The sequence below is a fragment of the Prosopis cineraria genome, unplaced genomic scaffold (assembly GCF_029017545.1).
Source record: "Prosopis cineraria cultivar Desert tree isolate PC_DT_omini unplaced genomic scaffold, ASM2901754v1 PC14, whole genome shotgun sequence".
In the NCBI taxonomy this organism is placed as follows: domain Eukaryota; kingdom Viridiplantae; phylum Streptophyta; class Magnoliopsida; order Fabales; family Fabaceae; genus Prosopis; species Prosopis cineraria.
The window spans coordinates 8,714,683-8,735,145 of record NW_026555345.1 but is presented as its reverse complement, the minus strand read 5'-3'; the positions used below and the strand labels follow the sequence as shown (position 1 = coordinate 8,735,145).

Genomic DNA, 20,463 nt, shown 5'->3' with positions numbered 1-20,463 from the left:
GTGGGAACAGCCAAAATCTGTTACAGAGATACGAAGCTTTTTAGGTCTAGCAGGTTATTATCGTCGCTTTATTAAGGGATTTTCGCAAATTGCGATGCCCTTAACTAAGCTAACTAAGAAGGATGCCCCATTTATTTGGACTGACAAATGTGAAGCTGCTTTCCAAGAATTGAAAAAGAGGTTAACCACTACTCCAGTATTGACTATTCCTGACCCTGTGGTGCCGTACACTCTGTACACTGATGCTTCTTTAAAGGGTTTAGGATGTGTTTTGATGCAAAATGACCGAGTGGTTGCCTATTCCTCCAGACAGTTGAGACCACACGAGGAAAATTACCCTACTCATGATTTGGAGTTAGCTGCAGTTGTGTTTGCTCTGAAGATATGGAGACACTACTTGTATGGATCTAAGTTTCAAATCTTCAGTGACCATAAGAGCCTGAAGTATTTATTTGATCAAAAAGAGCTTAATATGAGGCAGCGACGATGGATGGAATTTCTGAAGGATTATGACTTTGAATTACATTACCATCCGGGTAAGGCTAACGTGGTAGCTGACGCCTTAAGTAGAAAGACTATTCATGCTGCACATTTGATGGTTCATGAATATCATTTGTGGAACAGTTTTCATGATGTTCCAGTAGATGTGATTGAACATCAAATGGCCGCACTCCAGGTAGCAGACTTTGAGAGCAAATTCTGGGAAGATCTCAGAGTCTCACAGCAGAGTGATGACTACTTAAGGAATATAAGGAAGGAGATAGTGGTAGGTAAGGCCCCAAATTTTACCATCTCTGAGGACACAGTGATGAAGTATAAAGGTAGAGTTTGTGTACCTAATGATCCAAGATTGAGGAATATCCTTTTAGAAGAAGCTCATAGGAGCAAATATACAATTCATCCCGGTATAACTAAAATGTACCATGATTTGAAGCGAGGTTGGTGGTGGCCAGGAATGAAGAAAGATGTAACTGAATTTGTTTCTAGATGTTTAACGTGTCAGAAGATAAAGATAGAACATCAGAAGCCAGCTGAAACACTGCAACCGTTAGATATTCCAAAGTGGAAATGGGATGATATTTCCATGGATTTCATCACTGGACTGCCAAGAACACCCTCGAGTAAGGATGCTATTTGGGTGATAGTAGACCGACTCACCAAATCAGCTCACTTTTTGGCGATCAAGTTTACCTCTACATTAGAGAAATTTGCTGAGATATACATTAAGGAGATAGTTAGACTTCATGGTATACCCTCTAGAATTGTGTCAGATCGTGACCCAAGGTTCACTTCAAACTTTTGGGGTGCGCTACAGAAGCTATGGGTACCAGACTGAGTTTTAGCACCGCATACCACCCCCAAACAGATGGACAAACAGAGAGGACGATCCAGACTTTGGAGGACATGTTGAGAGCTTGTGCCATTGAACTACCAGGTAGTTGGGATAATCATTTGCCATTAGCTGAATTTGCTTATAATAACAGCTATCATTCTAGTATTGGGATGGCGCCTTATGAGGCCTTGTATGGAAGGAAGTGTAGATCGCCTTTGTGTTGGACAGAATTAAGTGAGAGGAGTATCATTGGTCCAGAAATTGTAGAGCAGACCACCCAGAAGATTGCAATGATTAAGCAAAAATTGCTAACAGCTCAGAGTCGACAGAAGAGCTATGCTGATAAGAGAAGACGGCCGTTAGAGTTTGAAGTAGGAGATCATGTATTTTTGAAGGTTTCTCCGATGACAGGCATTGGTAGATCCATTAAGGCAAAGAAGTTGACACCTAGATTTATGGGCCCGTATGAGATCTTGGAGCGAATTGGATCTGCTGCATATAGAGTTGCATTGCCTCCACAGATTGCAGGTATCCATAATGTGTTTCACGTATCACAGTTGAAGAAGTACAACCCGGATCCCTCCCATGTTATTGAACCTGAAGAAGTAGAATTGAGGGAGAATTTGACCTTTAGATCCGAACCGGAGCGAATTGAGGACTTTAAGGACAAACAACTGTGCAATAAGACCATCCGACTCGTGAAGGTGATTTGGAAGGGTGGAGCCCTAGGTGATGCTACTTGGGAAACCGAGGAGAGTATGAGGCGAGATTATCCACATTTATTTGCTTAGGCACATAGTTTCTATGCTTATCTATTAAATTTTGAGGACAAAATTTCTAAAAGGAGGGGAGAATTGTAACATCCTGATTTTTTATATAATAAAGAAATTGTGGAATTTAGGTTTTGAGAAAAAAATGATAATAATAGGAATTTATATTATTTGAGGTTATTTAGAAATAATATTATGGTTAGGTATTTAATTATGAATTTAAAAATTTAAATTTAAAACCACATAAGCAATATTTAGTTAAGATATAATATATAAATAATTTTTTTTATGTGTGTGTTTAAAAAAAAGAGAAGGTAGAAGGAACAAAAAAAGGGGGGTGGAAGGTTGTTGTTTCTAAGTCCCACATTGGTTAGATGAGGGAAGAGAAGAGGTGCCTTCATGTATAAAAAGGAGGGGGTGTGTGCATTAGGAAGCATGAGAGGCTAAGATGCAATTTAGAGAAAATTGCAACTTTTGGCCCAAAGGTTTGAATAATTAAATTCAAACCTATAGTTTTTTTTTAATATAATTTTGGGACTCACAATCCCATTTTTATATTATTTTTCTCTCTTCCTCTCACGTTGCTCGGCGTTTTCTCGCAAGGGAGGATTATTTTCTTTTTCTTCAGGTATGTTCTAACTTTCCTGTTTAGATTAGCATTTAAAAATTTATTTAATTACAAAATTAATTTTATAGTTATTTTCTAAATAATATTAGCTTTCTAGTGATATGATTATTTTGTAGGATAGAGTAAATATTTTGATTAGGATTTTTCTATAGGATAGTTAATCTGATGATATGATGGATTAAAAATATAGGTTAAAATTCTTAGGGATATAATAAATATTATAGAATATTTTCTTGAGGTTGAAACTCATGTTTAAGAGTTTTTGAGTTAAAATCTAGATCTATATGGTTGAATTTATGTGGAATCTGAGATGTAGGGATAAACCTATGATTATTAAATATTTATTTAAGTATGAATAGGTATTTTTGAGGTTATAGAAAGGTGATTTGAGGCTTCAGGATAATTCTAAAATTTTTAATTTATTTTTGGATGAATTTTTAGAATGTAGAAGGATGAAATTGTGATACTAGAAGTGAATTGAGGATAAAAAAAATAGTTCATTAGGGTACGAGAATTTTAGAAAAGAATTTGGGAAGTTAAATGAGGCATAAATCTTAAATTAGTGTTAATATGGACTATAGATTTAAGACTTTCTAACTCTTTAAATTAGAGTTATTTATTTTAATGTAAAATTAATATATAGTATTGTGAAATAATTATGTAGATTATATTGACAAAGATAGTGGTGAAAAAGGAGTTGTGAAGGGGAACTTGTTATTCAAGACACAAGGTAACCATTATTAATGTGTTGTGATGAGTGTGTTTGTGAATGGTTATGTGTTGTTTTGTTGTTTGAAAAAATTATGAATTATTGAAAATAAATACTGTATATACTTGTTTGAAATTATTGCCAAGTGGGTTAAAAATTTATTTTTTATTTATCATGATGAGATATTATTGTTCGGATATATTCCTGTTTGGATATTTGAATGATGCATGACTTGTCAGGGTATTTTAATGTATGGTGTTAATGGGAATTTCTGTTCGGTTAATTATTACCACGTGGTAAGCCCTCATTGGACCCAATGAGTGGCGTGTCGCTTGGTCCAACTCACCTTTGGCCGGGTGATTTGGCGTCCGAGCATGGCGAAAGGAGGATATAAGGTGCAGTCATGCAAATTAAATACTTGTTCGGTTTGTTTGAAAGTATTGTTCGGTTAAATGTTTTGTGTGCCCACTTAGCAATTGCATGATTAGTTACATCCGCATGCATCATTACATATTAATTTTTGGTTACTGGGACTTTTAAGTCTCATTCCCCGTGGTTAATATTTTTACAGGAGCGAGTCCGGCCGAGAAAGCACCAGAGGTGTAACTGTGGTGTATGAGACACCATCTTTTACGTTGCCTCTTATTTTAGATTATACAATGTATCTTGTGCCAACTTAGGACATATCTTCTTTGTGAAGCATGTAAACTCTAATCCTTTTTATTAAAAGTATTTATATGACCAAGAGGATTATGTCTGTCCCTCTTGATTTATGATCTGATTTGAATAACATGCTATGAGGATCATGTCTGTCCCTCATGGTTCTAATTATTTTTTTTAGATATTTTAAGACCTGTGGTATATTGTCTTGGATGTATCGTGGTAGAAATTTTTCTACCATGATAAGGGTTCAATGAAAAAAAAATAAAAAAAAAGATTTGTTGAATTAATAACTTGTGAAAAAATCGGTCTGTAAATTTGAGGGTGTTACATAAATCACTCACTTTTCTTTATTTTCTAATGCTAGCTTCATAAGCAAAAAATCATTTTCACCTAACTTTGTGTGGCTCAACTTGATAAAATTTGCTTAGTCTTTTGTTTGATTATAGTTTTTAAACAAATCCTCGAGGGAACGATACTTTACTCATTTTATATTACTTGTTACGACCCGTACACTTGCGGTTAACAACAATAACAACCTCATAGATAAATCCTCTGACAAAAATCTTGATGCGTACTTCTCCAAACACTTTCAAATGTACAAGTTCAAGGTCCATTAGCTTCATCGATGTCATAGAAGAAGCTTATACTTGTTTAGTGCAAGCCAAATAACATTACTTTGATCACGAGCAATTGGCTTGGTTCTCTGAACATGTTGCCCAGGTCAATGATCATTGACCTGTCTTGTAATTTCCTCCTTCATCTAACTCTGATTAACTTCAAATCTCAATTAATTAAGATAATGAATATAACACCAAGCTAGAAATAGATGGAAAATTTGAGATCCCAAGTTTTCAAAACTAAAGCCATTCCTAATGACCTTTGAAAGAAAACAAATTAGAATTTATAAATTATGCGGAAGTATGGGATCATTTTAAGAAATAGTGCATTTGTTAAGAAAACAGAAAACAAAACAATTCTGTAAAAATTAGAGTGTGTGTCATTGCTCATTGAACATGCACTGTGGTGTGTTTTCCTTTGTGCCATACATCGCAGCTCGTGACACCATGCGCCGTGGCGCATTGCACGATCTGTGATAGCAAATTCTATCGTTAATTTAACAGCTTTTGGGACAACTTTTAATGCACTTCATTCCTTCGTCGAACATCTGATTTACGCGAATTAGGTGTTTGCAGAAAACACTTTTCAAGCTCTAATTAATTATTTTAATTTCATAATCAAATTATTACACATTTAAAATTTGAATACTCTTTTCAAAACTCGTACTTTTTCAACAATTTCTACAAATCTAAGTGTCCAAATCATTTATCAAAAGCCAAAAGCCATTGACACCACTTGAACCACATGCAATATACCAAAACTAACTCGTTCAATGCACCATACCATATCAAACACTTATAATTCACAATTTTACTACTCAACCCCTTAATCTTAAAAACATACAAGGGAAAGTTTAAGTACCTTTTTTATCAAATAATTCACAATCAACACATAATATGCCCACTTTTTATTTGCATTAGTATTTTGGCCCTATCACAAATATCACATTTCATAAACTCACTCCCTGGAGCCTAAAATACACTTACAATTCACAAAACACATAATGCAAGTAAGGATCAAAATGAACTATTCTTAGTTGGCAATTTCAATTGTCACATACACATAATGACTCAAAAATAAAGAGGCCTACTAAATAGGATTGCAATTCTAAGCCTCTGGTTGCTTTCCTCTATCCGATCTTTTTAAGCTATTCCCTATAATATTAAAGATAGTGGGCTAAGTACAACCACTTAATAAGCAAGATTTAACTAACTTATACTAATGCATGTCAATTAATTTTAAATGCAAGTGGTAATTGAATAAACTAGATCAAATATGAACATATTCATAAATACAGTTTATTCTTTTCTTTTCTAATAGAACATTCACATACGATAATGATCAATACTAGATCATATAGCTATTTTCATAGTGTCAATCCACATTTCTCAATCACAAATAATACATGCTCAAAGTATGCAATTTGAATCAATGGCCTTTCTCAAAATATAAGGCTTTCATTGGTTTATTCCAAACAAATCACAAAGTAGCAACCATGTGCCTTTTCTTACTAAATTCATGATTACACCTCTCTTATATCCTCCTTATTCCCCTAACATGAAACTATAGGCTATAGCACAATGGGATAGTCTATAATTCAAGATTTTCTTAGCCTAAATAATTGTGAGGGAATTACCCAATCAAGGCTCACCCAACTCACTTGTGAAACATAGTTTTCCTAAATTTCTCACACTATAGGATGTCATACTTCTTAAACTAGCTTCCTCATTAAACCAGTAGATAGTTAGTTAGGTTTGAGTCTCGCGTTGAACTAATAGGACAGTCCCTCGTTAAACAAGTAGGATAATATGAATATAATCAATTCGGGCAAGCCATCAACTCGAATGGAGCTTTACCACGTGGATTTAATTCTCTACTCTTCTTCTTAAGTGAACTCCTACCTCTCATGATCATGTAATGTATATTCATGCAATAATTCACATTTAACACACATCATGGAACTCCACAACACATATGTCATTGAACTTCTCAAGTACATAGTCATTGTACCCTATCATTATTCACATCATTAAACTCCGACTAAACCAAGTCATTAAACTCTATTTTTACAATCATTGTACCTCTACTATTTTACACATCATTGAACTCCTCATGAACACATATACTCATAGAACTTCATTAACAAGGATTCAATGTACTTCGCTAACCACAAAATCATTGAACTCCTAATAAATCACAATAAAAAAATCCACTAATATTGTTTTCAAAGAATTTCACATAACAAGTCAAAGGACTCACAAAATCAACCTAGTAGATTCTCAAGCAACTCATGCCACACTTGCATTTCGTTTCATTTTACACATTCCAATGGTCAATTATTAATCAATAAACTAATTAACATACAAAAGCTTAAGATAGAATTTTTCCAACTACCTTAAATCTTTGAGAAGTCAAGGTTGAAGTCCATGAAATCGTCATAGTTAAGTGAGATAGTGAAATTATCGAATATAGAAGAAGAGAGCTTCCATATGGTCAAGTTCATGTGGATTGACTCAATGAACAATTAATTGTTTTCAAGTATAGATATGAGTTTGAACAGTAGCGGAGCCACATTGGGGTGAGGGGGTGCATCAATTTAAAGAAAATTACAAGTGGGGCATGTTAAATTTACAACTTTGCACCTCCTATTTTAATATTTTTCCCCTTTAAACTAAATAAAAAATAGTTGGATTTAAAAACTTATTAGATATATAATATTTTAATGATTTAAATAAAATATGAAGAATATATTTATAATAAAAGACCATATCAACTTATTAAATATAATTTTTTAAAATAAAAAATGATGATAAATTTATTTATGTTATTATAATTTTAATCCTAGTATAATTATTACTATTTTTAAAAAAATAATAATTTTTTATTAAATTAGTCCGCACCCCCTGAATTAGGGTCCTGGTTCCGCCACTGAGTTCTAATGATTTGGAACTGCTTGCTGTTGTTCTTGCTTGTTGTTCATGGAGCTGTCGTTGCTATTGTTATTGATGTTAATAGAGGTATTTTTGCTATCTAGGTGGATTGTTTAAAATTTTGTTGAAAATGCCGCATGGCTACAAATGGCAATTAAAGTTAAAGTAATGGTCAATATTGACGACAGGGAAAAATTGCTTTACTTTTAAAACTTTTAAGGCAAATAAGCTCCAAACAAAAATTCAAGATACCCAGAGCTCCTGGAAAAAAAGTTTCAGGACAAATATATCATTTAATCATTGATTAAATTTCAATTTAATGATAAATATTTTTTATATTTAATAGTAAGACAAAAATGCTCTCTTTTTAAAAAATTCAGACAAAAATGCTTTAAAAAAATTAAAATGCCAGGCTTGAAAAGAAAAAAAAAAAGTTTCACACACCATTTAACCCTAAATTGTATATAATGCACACAAACTTTTTTGTTTTGTTTTTGTTTTTTTTTAAAAAAACTTAAGTCGTAACCTAGAATCCCCTGACCCGAACAGAACGCATCGTTCTTCTTCCCTAATCCCTACTTGGCCGAAGCTGTTTCCATGAGCTCTGTTGCGTGAGTGGCAACTTCAGGGATGGTTCTCTCCAAGAAGAAGCTTAAACAGAAGCTTAGAGCAGAGTTAGCTCCATCTCAGACCGACAATCCGGATTGCTCTTGCAAAAATCTTCTTGACTCTGCAACCCTGAAATTCCGATTATCAAAGAGAGAGAAGCGCAGAAAGGTTCGCTCTTTGCAACAACCCGAGACTACCCAAGGCGATGATGTTGATGGTCGTGGCGTTGATGAGAGTAAAGAAGTCGACGGAACAAAGAAGAAGAGCAAAAAGAGAAAGAGGAAGGCTGAGGACAACGATGTGGCAAATGGGGTTGTGAAGGATGGGAAGAAAACGAAGAAAAAACATGATAAGAAGAAGAAGAAAAGGAAGAAGAAGGCCAAGACGGACAAGGACAAGGATGCTAATCCTGGAGATGGAGGTGAGAAGTTGGAGGCTTCAAAGTTAACTAAGAGTAATGGCAGGTAATATAGAATCATGCCGAGTTTCGAGCTGTTAGACTGATGAGCATGTTAGCATTTTTGATACACTTTCGCTGTGATACTTGTTTTTAACTGTGAATTATTTTGGTTTTTCTTTTTTCCCTTCTAAGTTTGTCTCAAATAATATAATACCCATATTCGTAGCTGGATATAGACATTGGCTATTGAAAAAGGTTATAGGATGTCAAGGGAAGGATATCAGCTAAACTAACTTGATGATTAGAAGTTTTATGTATTAATTTATCGTTGTTTGATATGATAATTTGATTTTTGTTAGTATATTTTAAGAGTTTGTCTTTCCTATTATATACCAGTGAACAAAATGACAATGTTCCCACAAAAGTATATGTTGGAGGAATTCCCTACTATTCAACCGAGGACGATATTCGAAGCTATTTTGAAGGCTGTGGCACAATAACTGAAATTGATTGCATGACGTTTCCTGAGACTGGCAAGTTTAGAGGGATTGCCCTGATCAGTTTTAAGGTAAGAAGTAAAACAATATCATTTTTTGTTCCCTCTTTCTTTTCTCTCCCTCTCCTCCTTTTACTCCTGAAAAGCAGCCACAACGAGTGATTTTATGGCTTTGGTAGGATACGATTTTAACTCTGACCTTGTTAAGTTTAAATACTAACATAAAAATAGCAACACACAATTTGGTTAGGCTTCAGAGAATGAGAATTGTATTGGTCTCGAATGGTCAGAACATGCTTGAATAAAACATTCCTTATGCTTCATAATCTGTCCATTCCTTCTGATATGAATATTTTATATGCATACTGATTGGACCCTAATTCGGTAAGTGTATAAAAGAGGGTTTGTTTGCCTAGAAACTCTTTTAACTATAGCCAAGATAGGGGATGAGTGAGGGAGAGGAACCCTTATAATGAGTCAAGGGACGTAGGTAATAGACAATTAATGGCTGCGTAGAGATAAGGCCTGGCTTGAGAGAGAAAAGAAAGGATAAAAGGTGCTAGGGGAGAGGAGGCTGTTCAAATAAAAAAAATTGAGCTGTCTTCTTCTTTTTTTTTTTTTTTGGGGGGGGGTGTGTGGCTTGAATGTGCTGAAGAGAGCTCTCTGTTATTCTGTCAATTCAGGATTACTTTGGTGGAGACTGACCATTCTTCAACTACTATCCAGAGGTATTTCTGTTTTGCCATATAGTTTTGGCCTTTTGGGCTCATGACACATACATAGAGGTTAATGCAGTAGTGAAATTACTTGACCAGAAGTAGCAAGAATTTTTTGAGCCAGTTTCTTGTGGAGAATTTTTTTTTTTTTTTTTGGTCATTGCTAGAGGGAATGAGAATTTCTTCATTAGTGTAAGCTGTTCTTATTTTTCTGATGAACTTTCATTTAAAATGAGAAAAAAGTTACAGTCCAGTTTGATCAAGATCACAGGGGAGTCTATACTAAAGTCAAGGGGTCGATTTCTGAAATACTAATTACTAAGTATTCCATCTTATCCTGATTCACTGGCTCATTTAAGAAACTTGAACTTGTATCCTTAAAATGGAAGATCATATTTTACTTCTCTCAAGAAAACTCACAGGAAAGAGCTACAGTTCTTGCTATTGTCTTTCCATCCATTTTCCTTACTTCACTGTCACATATTTTCCAATTACTCTTTCTTTAGTTCTAATCTGGAACCCCTTAAACTTGTAATTGTTGGGTTAGATATCCACAGCTGCATCATGATTAATGCCCATAGGAAACTGGACCTGAGGTCCTCATTGGTGTCTCCTTTTCCTTTTCATGATGTTTGGTGTGCCTCTGGTAATGAGTTTTGTCAAATGTCATTAATTTATGACCTTCTATGGTTAAACAGTGATACAATTATACAGACATCTATATTAATATTAGCTGGTATACCAAAAGAATCGATTGACTGATCAAAAAATCAATATCAATAAGTACGTATGATAGTGTAAGAAATGTTACCGTTATTTTATTATTAATTTATATTTCCTTTTTTTTTTTTTTTACAATTTTGATTCTTCCCTGCCATGCGCATCTAGATTCATGTGCTTTTCATTCAAAAAGTTTGAATATCGCCGTGTAGTGCACAAGGACTGTTCTACTTATTGCGATAAGTAGCTTATCAATTAAGGGGAAAAAAATAACATCCATGCACTGGGCATTATGATTGTGGATATAGAACCCTCAAGGAGGAGTCTGAATGGCTTGACATCTCCATTTCAATTTGAGTGTCGCAAATCAGTAATAACAAATACACTACCAGTTATGGTGACTCACATTGGTGACTGAGCAAATTCTCTACAGATTAAATGTCAGATAGTTTTTATTTTCTTTTGTTGTTATGTATTAATATGTAACTTATCATTGTATTTTTTTGGGGAGAATTATATTGAAGCCCCACAAAAAAAAATTAATTACTATAAAATTTATTGACAACTGAACTAAATGCCATTAACAACTGAATGTCATTTAATTCAGTTGTCAATGGACCTTGTAATAATTAATTTTCTTGTGTAGGACTTGGTTGTAATTCTCCCATTTTTTTGGTTATAGAAAGGTCATCATGACTTAGAAAATGAGACGTTCTGAAAGTTATCGAGGATTTATTTGTTGTTGATGCCTTTATGGAGCCTCTTCATAATTTGGTGACCCTTTCTTGTTACTTCTTCAACAGACTGAAGCTGCTGCAAAACGAGCCTTGGCTCTTGATGGATCTGACATGTTAGTAACACTGGTGATCTTCTCCTTTCAAGAGATTCTTTATTATTGCCGTCCATTTCTTGTGTCGTGCTCATCAAATATTTAACTCATTTCAGGGGAGGACTCTTTCTTAAAATCCAACCATATAAAACAACTCGAACTGTTAAAGCGTCCGATTTCACCCCAAAACCTGTGGAGGGCTACAACAGAATCTATGTTGGAAATTTGTCATGGGACATAACCGAGGATCAATTAAGGACTCTATTCTCAAACTGCAGTGTATCATCCATACGTTTTGGTATGGACAAGGAGACAGGAGAATTCCGAGGGTATGCCCATGTGGATTTCACGGATAGTCAGTCGGTGAAAACAGCACTTGCCCTGGACCAAAAAGTGATGTGTGGGAGACCTGTTAGGATAACTTGTGCAGTTCCTTTGAAGAAGCCATGGAAACAAACAACCGATTCGCCTGCGAGCACCCAAGTTGATACTGAGAAGTCAGGTTCCACTGGAAGTGGCAAAATGAAGAGGAGGACGTGCTATGAGTGTGGTGAAAAGGGTCATATTTCTTCTGCATGCCCAAAGAAAGAGAATGTTGATTCAAATTCAGGCTAGAAAATATAGGGCTTCGAGATTTCATTGTATCTTCTGAAGTTAAACTGTGTGAAAGCCATGCAGCAAAGTAATATATGTATTTGAAAATGTGGCTGTTAGCTTGTCTTTACCACTTTCATTCAATGATTTGAGCAAATTTTGGTGGGAAAAATATATGTGCAAGAGAATAGCAGATAAGAAATTTAGACGTTTGTGTTTTGAGCCTATAGTTGTGATTTTCCTCGTTAGTTTCCGCACTTTCAGCTTGGCTGCCGAGAGACCTTATCCATTTGTCCCCAAGCTTTCACTTCGATGGATTCACGGGACTGCCTTTGACTTCACCTGGACATTAGAATATGGAAAAGCAAGTTGTTGTGTTTTGTCTTTTTTTAAGCTTTTGGAAAAACTAGTTTTAAGCATTGGGAGATCACAAATAAGGTTGCCAGCCTTAGACCAAGAGGTGTTCAAGTGTGGTTGGTTTTTAGTCTGTTAAACTTCAATTCATGTTTAAAAAGTTGAAAGCTATTCAAAGCCGGGTTTGTCAAATGAACTTCCATATTAGTACAATAAGTATCCAAACGACATTTGCATTCAAATGGCATGCTAAAAGCACTTTTTAAATGAGAAAAGATGTATCCAAATACAGGCTGACTTATTTTTGTGTCAAGATTTGTATCAGATGCCTTGTAATGGATAATATTCACTGCTTGGACAGAATTGCAAGCAACAACAATAACCTTACAATAACGCAAGTTTCTTCATGAAGCCTGTAATGCAAATTCTCTGACAATATTTAATCAGTGGCAGCTCCACAAGCACAAGTAGGCTCGCAGCATGATTGACGCATTCGTCAACATGCATCATATATAATTTTGTCGTGAGTGATATAGGTCCGTGAACTTTCTGGTAGCGACAGAGTTCTATGCAATCGAGAACGATGATGCTAGCACTTAGCAGTTGGACCCCACCACAGTTTGCAAGGAGCATAAAAGCCAACTCGTGAATCTCTGATCACTCAGATTTTTTCATACGCACACGCACGCACACACATGTTCGACCTGGTAAGCTCCTTGCACCACTATCCCATTATTTTATCCTCCATATCTCAAAATCTTCCAGATTCTGCCATCAACGTACACATTATTTGCCTCCTATTTCAACTTGTTTCCCTTATTTTGCACGGCTCAAAACTGCCTCATAGTCAGTCACTGGCTGAAAAACAAACAAACGAAACTGGTTCATTCATATCCCCAGTTCACCACTCTATATATTCATTCATTCTTATGGTGCCTTCCGAATTTTGGGTCCCTTGGTTGCAGATACGAAGAAGAACAAACTCAAGTCAGCACGAGTGGTAAGAGATTGCGGTTTGATTTTCTTGTACATGGAGCAAAGTTAGTCGAGAAAATCTAACGGATTATCCTTGCTGCCGATGGAGGATACTCTTCTGCTAGAAGAAGTGTGAGTGAGAATTTTTTTTCCCCTTTGGCGGTCAAGGTTTGAACTCGAGATTTCTTGTTAAACTTGATCAGTCTTTTTGTCAATTGATCCAAAAGGCGGGTGTGGTGAGTGGGAAGTTTTCATGGCGAGGAAAATCTTAGAAAGAGAAGAAAGTGGTGTTAAGGGAAGAATTTGGGGTGAGGAAGAAGCAGCAAAAGAGAGGAAAGAGGTGAAAGCAGTGAATGTGATATACTACCTTGCTAGGAATGGCCAGCTTGAGCATCCACATCTCATGGAGGTTCCTGTGTCTTCCTCTCAGGGATTGCTGTGTCTCAAAGGTAGACGAGGACGACTCACTCTGATCTAACATACTTAAACTAATTAATTAATTATGATCTATGTTTATAATCGTTGTTTGAATTTGTGATCAGATGTGATTAATAGATTGAGTTTTCTCCGCGGACAAGGAATGGCTCATTCCTATTCTTGGTCTGCAAAAAGGTACGTAGGATGCATGATAAGGACCTCTGATTTATCAAATTTGTTATAGGTTTTAATGTTTTATATTGTATATTAACAACATTTAGTATTGATTATTGTTGTGATATCTTGCAATAATTTTGGTTGAAATAGAGAGAAAGATAAAATGCAACCAAAAAAAAAAAGTATGCTTCTCTGTTTTTACAAAATTGAACCTCAAGTCATTTGATTAATTTGTTTTCTAGGTTAATTTTTCTTGGGAGAATTATATTCAGCCCCCTTCTAAGAAAATTAATCACAGATAAAAATTAATAATAAGTCTCATTTAAACAAAAGTTATGTTCTCATTTTACAACAATCTATTTTATATTAATTTTTATTTATAATTAATTTTTTTAGGAGGGTGTGGGATGTGATATCTTTATTTTTCTTTTTGTACTCTAAGTTAGTGGATCGGGCCTGACAGATTGTTTGTCAGTTTTCACTCGAACTCAGACTTTGAAAAATAGAGCTTTTAATATAAAAGAACTTTTGGTTCAACTCACATAAACCTAAAAAGAATTCAAAAATTTGCGTTGTATCCCAAAAAAAGAAAGAAGAAGAAAGGATTCAGGTTATTTATTTAAGCTTGTGTTTGTTTTTCTTAGGAAGATTTATATCTTCAGATTAAATTTAGACATTAGAATGTTTTGTTATTTAAAGTTTAAATTTGTATTGCTGCTTTTACACTTTAGAACATTTTAATTTGTACTTTAAAATTTGAATATGTAATGAAACAATGCAAAATTTATTTCTTAAAACAATAAAAGCAAGCTTTTGTGCCATGGCAAGGATCCGAGCCATTAAGGGTCGGGTTTCAATAAACTATTAAATTTACGATAACATAATTTTTGAGCCTATGCTCATATGGAACAAACTCTCAAGGGCTAGACCATATGGATTAAGAGTTACTTAGCTCTACTTTAAATCTAAATTAATATTTCCTCTTAACTACGAGGATGAAAATAGGTTAGGCTTCTATTAATCTACAGCCTAATCTAGTTGGAACTTAGTCCATTTATAAAAAAGCCAAATCTAAGATTTATGCAGAGGTCTACATACCTAAACAGGTTAGGCTTGAATTTTTAGAACTTAGCTTGTAAGCTTGCAATTCTAGCCTATTTAAGTATTTTTATATATTTTATACATTTATATATTATATTATGTTTAAATTTATATATTTATATAATATATTATATTTAAATAAGTTTTAAGCCTTTAAGCCTATTTAAAATCAACAACATGTAGGCTTTTTTTTTTTTTCAAAAATGTAGGTTTTGATAAACTTGAAACCTACTTAAAGACTTTAAGGCCTAAATTTAAAAGTCTTTTTAAAGGCTCACATATGAAATAGATATTTAAAAAAGTTTTAAGCTAGGCATAACACAAGTTTAGGCTTAGGCCTAAAAAAAACCTACATATAAGCATAGGTTTAGGCTCAGACTTGAGGTCTATGTTACAAGCTAGAGCTTGTTTAATCAAAGTAGGGCCTTGCATGGCCTATTCTCACCTCAGTCAAATTGGTTTGATTTGGTATCAAAATATGTAAAATTGATTGACCAAATAACACTAAAAATATGCACTGGATTGAACAGAGTAAGGACTAAATTGAGATTAATTTAGTTTTTGAGCTGTTTGGACTTAGGCGAAATTTGTTATTTTTTCCTACTAAAATAGACAAGGCTTATATATCAAATCGAGCTTGTAAAGTGATAACAATCCATTTTAATTGCACACATATATTATTTATAAATTAATAAAATATATATGAGATAAAGTAATTAATAAACTAAATATAATTTATAAATTAATAAATTATATGTGTGTGCGCGCGTGCACATGCCAATTCAGTCAGTTCGGTTTATTTAATTTTAAGTCTTACTAACCTAATTGAATCAATCAATTGAAATATTTAAAAAAATAAATCAAATCAAAAAATTAAATAGATCAAATTAAATAATAAAAATTAAATTCAGTTTAACTCGATTTTCAATTTTGTTTGGTGTTACTTACCCCCTACTACTAACTACATATATAATGTCTTTCAAAAGTCTTATTTAATTTAAAATATAAAATAGATAGTATTTATATTTGCTTTTCCAACTATATCCCTACTTTATTTATTATTTTTTAAAAATATTAAAATTTTAATTTTCATTATTAAGTTATTTATATAGAATATTTAATAAAAATATAATTTTTTTCCAAAATTAATGTTTTACATAATTTTTTTACAAAAACCGTGAAACATTATCAATATCGTATGTTATCATCAGGGGAAGTAGTTTTCGGTTAATGGCCCAACTCTACTCTAAATTGAACAAGTCTCCCTCCTCCAATGAGATTGTTCAATAATTTTTTGTATTCGTTATTATATTGACGTGAAATTTAATAATTAAATAGTTGACGTGGTTTTAGCAGATTATTTATGCGATGATTATGACAGCTTACCTTACAGGGGTCACTTCAATATAATTTATTTTATCTTTCGATCAGCTTCCCCTATGATAATTGGCTGCTTTGAAGTTTTTTCCCTGATGGTTGTACTATAAGGTGACCGTATAATTATTGCTTTTAATTTTTTTTAAGGGTTATTGTGTAATTTGACGTGGCATAGAAATATTTGAAACTCTAACGAGTTCTTCATGCAATACTTTTTATTAACTTTTTAAAATGATACAATATAGTTTTTATTATTAATAAAAATTAATTTTAACTGTTAATTAATAAAAAATTAATAAAAAAAGATAAAAAATATTATAAAAAAGGATTAAAAAATTACAAAAAAATGAGTCAAAAATTACAAACAAGTACTTCAAAATTACAAAAAAAAGATATTATAAATAAATATTTTTGTTATTTTAGTATTAACTAATAATCAAAGTTAATATTTATTAATGGTAAGAGATATATTGTATTATTTTTAAAAATTGAAGGAAAATATAACACACATAAAAGAGTTTAAAGTACTAGATACTTTTGAACTTATAATTTAAAGATTAAATTTCTATTTAATTCTTTTTTAAAAAATAGTTAGGACTTAGGAGATTAGGTACTTCATAAAAATGAAGCGATCATTTTGCAATTTTGAATGGTAAAAAATATAATTTACTTAATCTTGAATTCTTGATAGACTAGATTCTGTTAGCCCAAATAAACAAAGTCTAGATGGCACGTTTGTTAAGATAACCGGATTGGACCGGCCTTTTAAACTAGTTGGATTCAGAATATGTCTAGTCCAGTGTAATAGAAAAATCATGAAACTTTGTAACCAAAAAAAAAAAAAATCACGAAACAAAGAAACCAGCAAGTAATTAGCAGGTCGACCAGTTGAATTCGTCGTTCTTTTATTTTTCATATTTTATTTTTAAAATTTCAATAATTTTTTAAACTATGATTTATGTATATTTATATTTGATAAGTATTAGAGAAACAGAATAATAGGCATATAAACAAGAAATGTTTGTGTATTATAAAATTGCAAATTATAAAATATGTATTTTCATTTAGAATAAAAAATATGGGATATTAATGGATATTGTCTCTTTTGTTTACTATATATTATTTTTCTTTGAATTTAAATATTTATTTTCATGATTATGGATTATTATTTTTTATTTTCAAAATATATTAGCTAACATTATTAAAAATAGAATACTTATGAACGAAGAATTAAGTACCAGTCATGGTTAATTGGATAAAACTCTTCTAAAATAATATATTTTTCATTTTTAAAACTTAAACTTGATATCTTATTTAATATATGCTGATTTTTTTATAGTGGATATAAAATATTTCTGAAAAAAAAATTTACTTCATATTTTTCCTTCTCTTTTACTAAAAAAATTATAAATTAAGATTGGTGTTATGCGTTGCAGGAGTTACAAGAAGGGGTATGTGTGGCAAGACTTGAGCGAGAACGATTTCATATACCCATGTAATGCTCATGACGAGTTCATCCTCAAAGGCACACAACTCATTCAATTTTCATCTTCAAGCTTTCGATCCAACAACGAAGCAGTAACTTTAATATCACCATCAAGCTCCAAATATTCCTCTGAAACTACCAGTTTCATCAGCACAGATACAGATTCCCCTGAGACCACCAAGAAGACGACGAAGACGAAGAAGGAGCCATGGAATAAGTTAGCTGCCATTAATGCATCAACTCAGACTGATGTAAAAGAAAGGAACGACGAAGAAGTTGTAGTGGAAGAGATTAGTAATGGTGAGGCTATTGGTTTACCAGTTTCTGGGAATGTTAATTATGACTCATCATCAGCAGATATCAGAGAATATTGCAGAATAGAGAATGAAAATCAAAGTGCGAGGATGAAGGCTTCTACGGTTCTGATGCAGTTGATCAGATGTGTTTCATCTAAAAAGCTTCATGATTCTGAGCATGTAAGAGCAGAAAGATAAACAAGGCAGTATGAGTACTTACAACTTGGACGATCCATAAAAAGTTTGTATTTATAATAAATCTGGACAAGAGAATTAGTGTTGACTGCAATTATATATATATATATATATAGGTTTTAACTCTAATAAGTAGCAATAACAGTAGCTTTTGGTCAACCATTCTCTCATCTAACACTAATTTCACCGAAATAAGAGAGCTAGTCACTTTTCACCGTGCTTTTCTGGGAAGCAAATTTTTAGCTTTTTAACTTTTTTTTTTACTGTACATAAGTGGCCTCTTATATATTGGAGACAATTATGTTTGAGATAGAATCAGATACCAATTGAAAGTATATGTCCCAATAAGGTTCCGAACATTGATTGCTACATTAAGATCAGAGATTTACCTTTCTGCTAAACCAAATCTTTATTGCTTAATGGTTAGCCAATCCTTATCTTTATTGGTTAGCTAATAGCTAGCTGTGTCTATCGCACCATGAAGAGTTTCAAATCTCTTGTTGGCTGATGATATGTGTGCGCGCGCGCGCGCGCTTAATGAGCATATTGCTTTTAAGAGTTAAATTTCATCCTCGATATGGCTTGACTCCACATCTGCTTTATTCAAAAATGAAAAAAAAAAACTAAAGAATAAAAAGCTCGTGTGAAGTAGTTTATGAAGTAAAGATAGAATAATTATTGGATTTAATTTGATTATATTTCATATTTTCTCAAAATACATTCCAGTCAATCAAATTCAAGTTCTGAACATCATGTACTCCAAAGTAGATGAATTATTAGCTTGCATTGATCCAATGTACCACATCATCCATGTTATATCTGATAAAAAGCATGTTATATTGTATCAGTTTAATCAAATAAAATTAATTTATGTGTGTCATTATTTTAGAATAAGACTGATATACTTAGCCTTATATATTTAATATACTTATATTTAATTAAGTCATGACAAGTGAATTTTAATATATTAATAAAATTAATAACAATAATTTATTATTATAGAATAAATAATCTATATAAGATCCACATGTCTTAATATAATTGAAAATAATTATATTAAGTACATAATGCTAAATATATAATTTTTTTTATTTTAATGGCTTTAATTTTGAAATAAAATGCCTCTTTTATTTTTTATCTTTTCCCTTTATATCATAATGAGAGCTAATTTATAGTTATAGCCATTTGATATGGCATGTTTTTATTGAAGAGAACATATAGATAATGTGGTGTATCAGGTAATGCAAGAATTTCTCCTCCCACATGTCAATTTCTTGAGAATAAAAGAGTAATACTAATTATGGAAGCATATAAGTATCAAGCATTGCCAAATTCAAAGGATTATATATATATATATATATATATAAAGATTTTGGTCAGCTTTTCTTTAAGTGGGAAATTAAGTGCATTAGGCAATTAAATTCTTATTTTTGTAAAACTTTAACCGTTAACTCCCAAATCTATTTCAAGTGGCGAGTACACTAATGTAACTGAGGTTATTATGACCTTTAAATATAATTCTAATTACTTCTTAGTGTCCAACAACTACCTCGGTTAAATCATTTTTGTACCCATTTTTAATTATTTTACTATAAAAATCATTAAATACAAATACTACAAACTTGCTAAATAAATCATGCAATTAAAGAGATCGTGTTTATTCTTATTACTACTGAACATAATTATGTATATTTGTTGTTCTTTTATTCTGGAACACAAATATTTTAAATTATAATATTATTTTTAAATTTTATCCCTTTTTTATTCTATACCATTATCTATATCCAACCAGGGTTTTTTTTTTGATAAAATATCCAACTAGGTTTAAGAGAGGATTAAAAAAATGATAGATTTTTTTTTCGGTATGAATATGAACCATCCGGTATCCTGGGGTATCTTGGATTCATTGCCTGCCCCAGACTAATTCGGACCTCCCGCAAGGAGACCTTACGGTGGTAGCAAGGTACTGATGGGAAAACCTCTTTGAGGTTGCGTTAATTATCGCGTTTATCATTCCCCAAAGTTCGAACCCTCACCCTGAAGAATGCTGGTAGTAGCCCTTACCAACTC

The 20,463-nt window shown here is 32.7% G+C and overlaps 2 protein-coding genes and 1 long non-coding RNA gene across 6 annotated transcripts; all 3 read left to right on the top strand.

Annotated features, from left to right (window-relative positions):
- The first annotated feature begins 2,459 nt into the window (after positions 1-2,459).
- Positions 2,460-4,271, top strand: LOC129292178 (uncharacterized). The gene is made up of 3 exons (XR_008588875.1): positions 2,460-2,731; positions 3,396-3,461; positions 4,012-4,271. It is a non-coding gene; the product is annotated as an uncharacterized LOC129292178 (long non-coding RNA).
- A 3,908-nt stretch (positions 4,272-8,179) lies between these two features.
- LOC129293966 (phragmoplastin interacting protein 1) lies at positions 8,180-12,227 on the top strand. The gene is made up of 4 exons (XM_054932123.1): positions 8,180-8,724; positions 9,057-9,228; positions 11,396-11,442; positions 11,538-12,227. The coding sequence occupies exons 1-4, from the start codon at positions 8,282-8,284 to the stop codon at positions 12,034-12,036; spliced, it is 1,161 nt and encodes a 386-aa protein (XP_054788098.1). The 5' UTR covers positions 8,180-8,281; the 3' UTR covers positions 12,037-12,227.
- An 824-nt stretch (positions 12,228-13,051) lies between these two features.
- Positions 13,052-18,552, top strand: LOC129293850 (protein SOSEKI 4-like). 4 transcript variants are annotated; one of them, XM_054931962.1, is made up of 4 exons: positions 13,052-13,076; positions 13,335-13,793; positions 13,887-13,956; positions 17,853-18,552. In XM_054931962.1, exons 2-4 carry the CDS (start codon positions 13,598-13,600, stop codon positions 18,394-18,396), a joined length of 810 nt encoding a protein of 269 aa, XP_054787937.1. In that variant the 5' UTR covers positions 13,052-13,076; positions 13,335-13,597; the 3' UTR covers positions 18,397-18,552. The 4 variants fall into 4 exon arrangements, with proteins under 4 accessions (XP_054787937.1, XP_054787939.1, XP_054787938.1 ...); XM_054931964.1 differs by lacking the exon at positions 13,052-13,076 and having other exon boundaries at positions 13,111-13,476; positions 13,572-13,793; XM_054931963.1 differs by lacking the exon at positions 13,052-13,076 and having other exon boundaries at positions 13,111-13,476; positions 13,548-13,793.
- Positions 18,553-20,463: the final 1,911 nt, after the last annotated feature.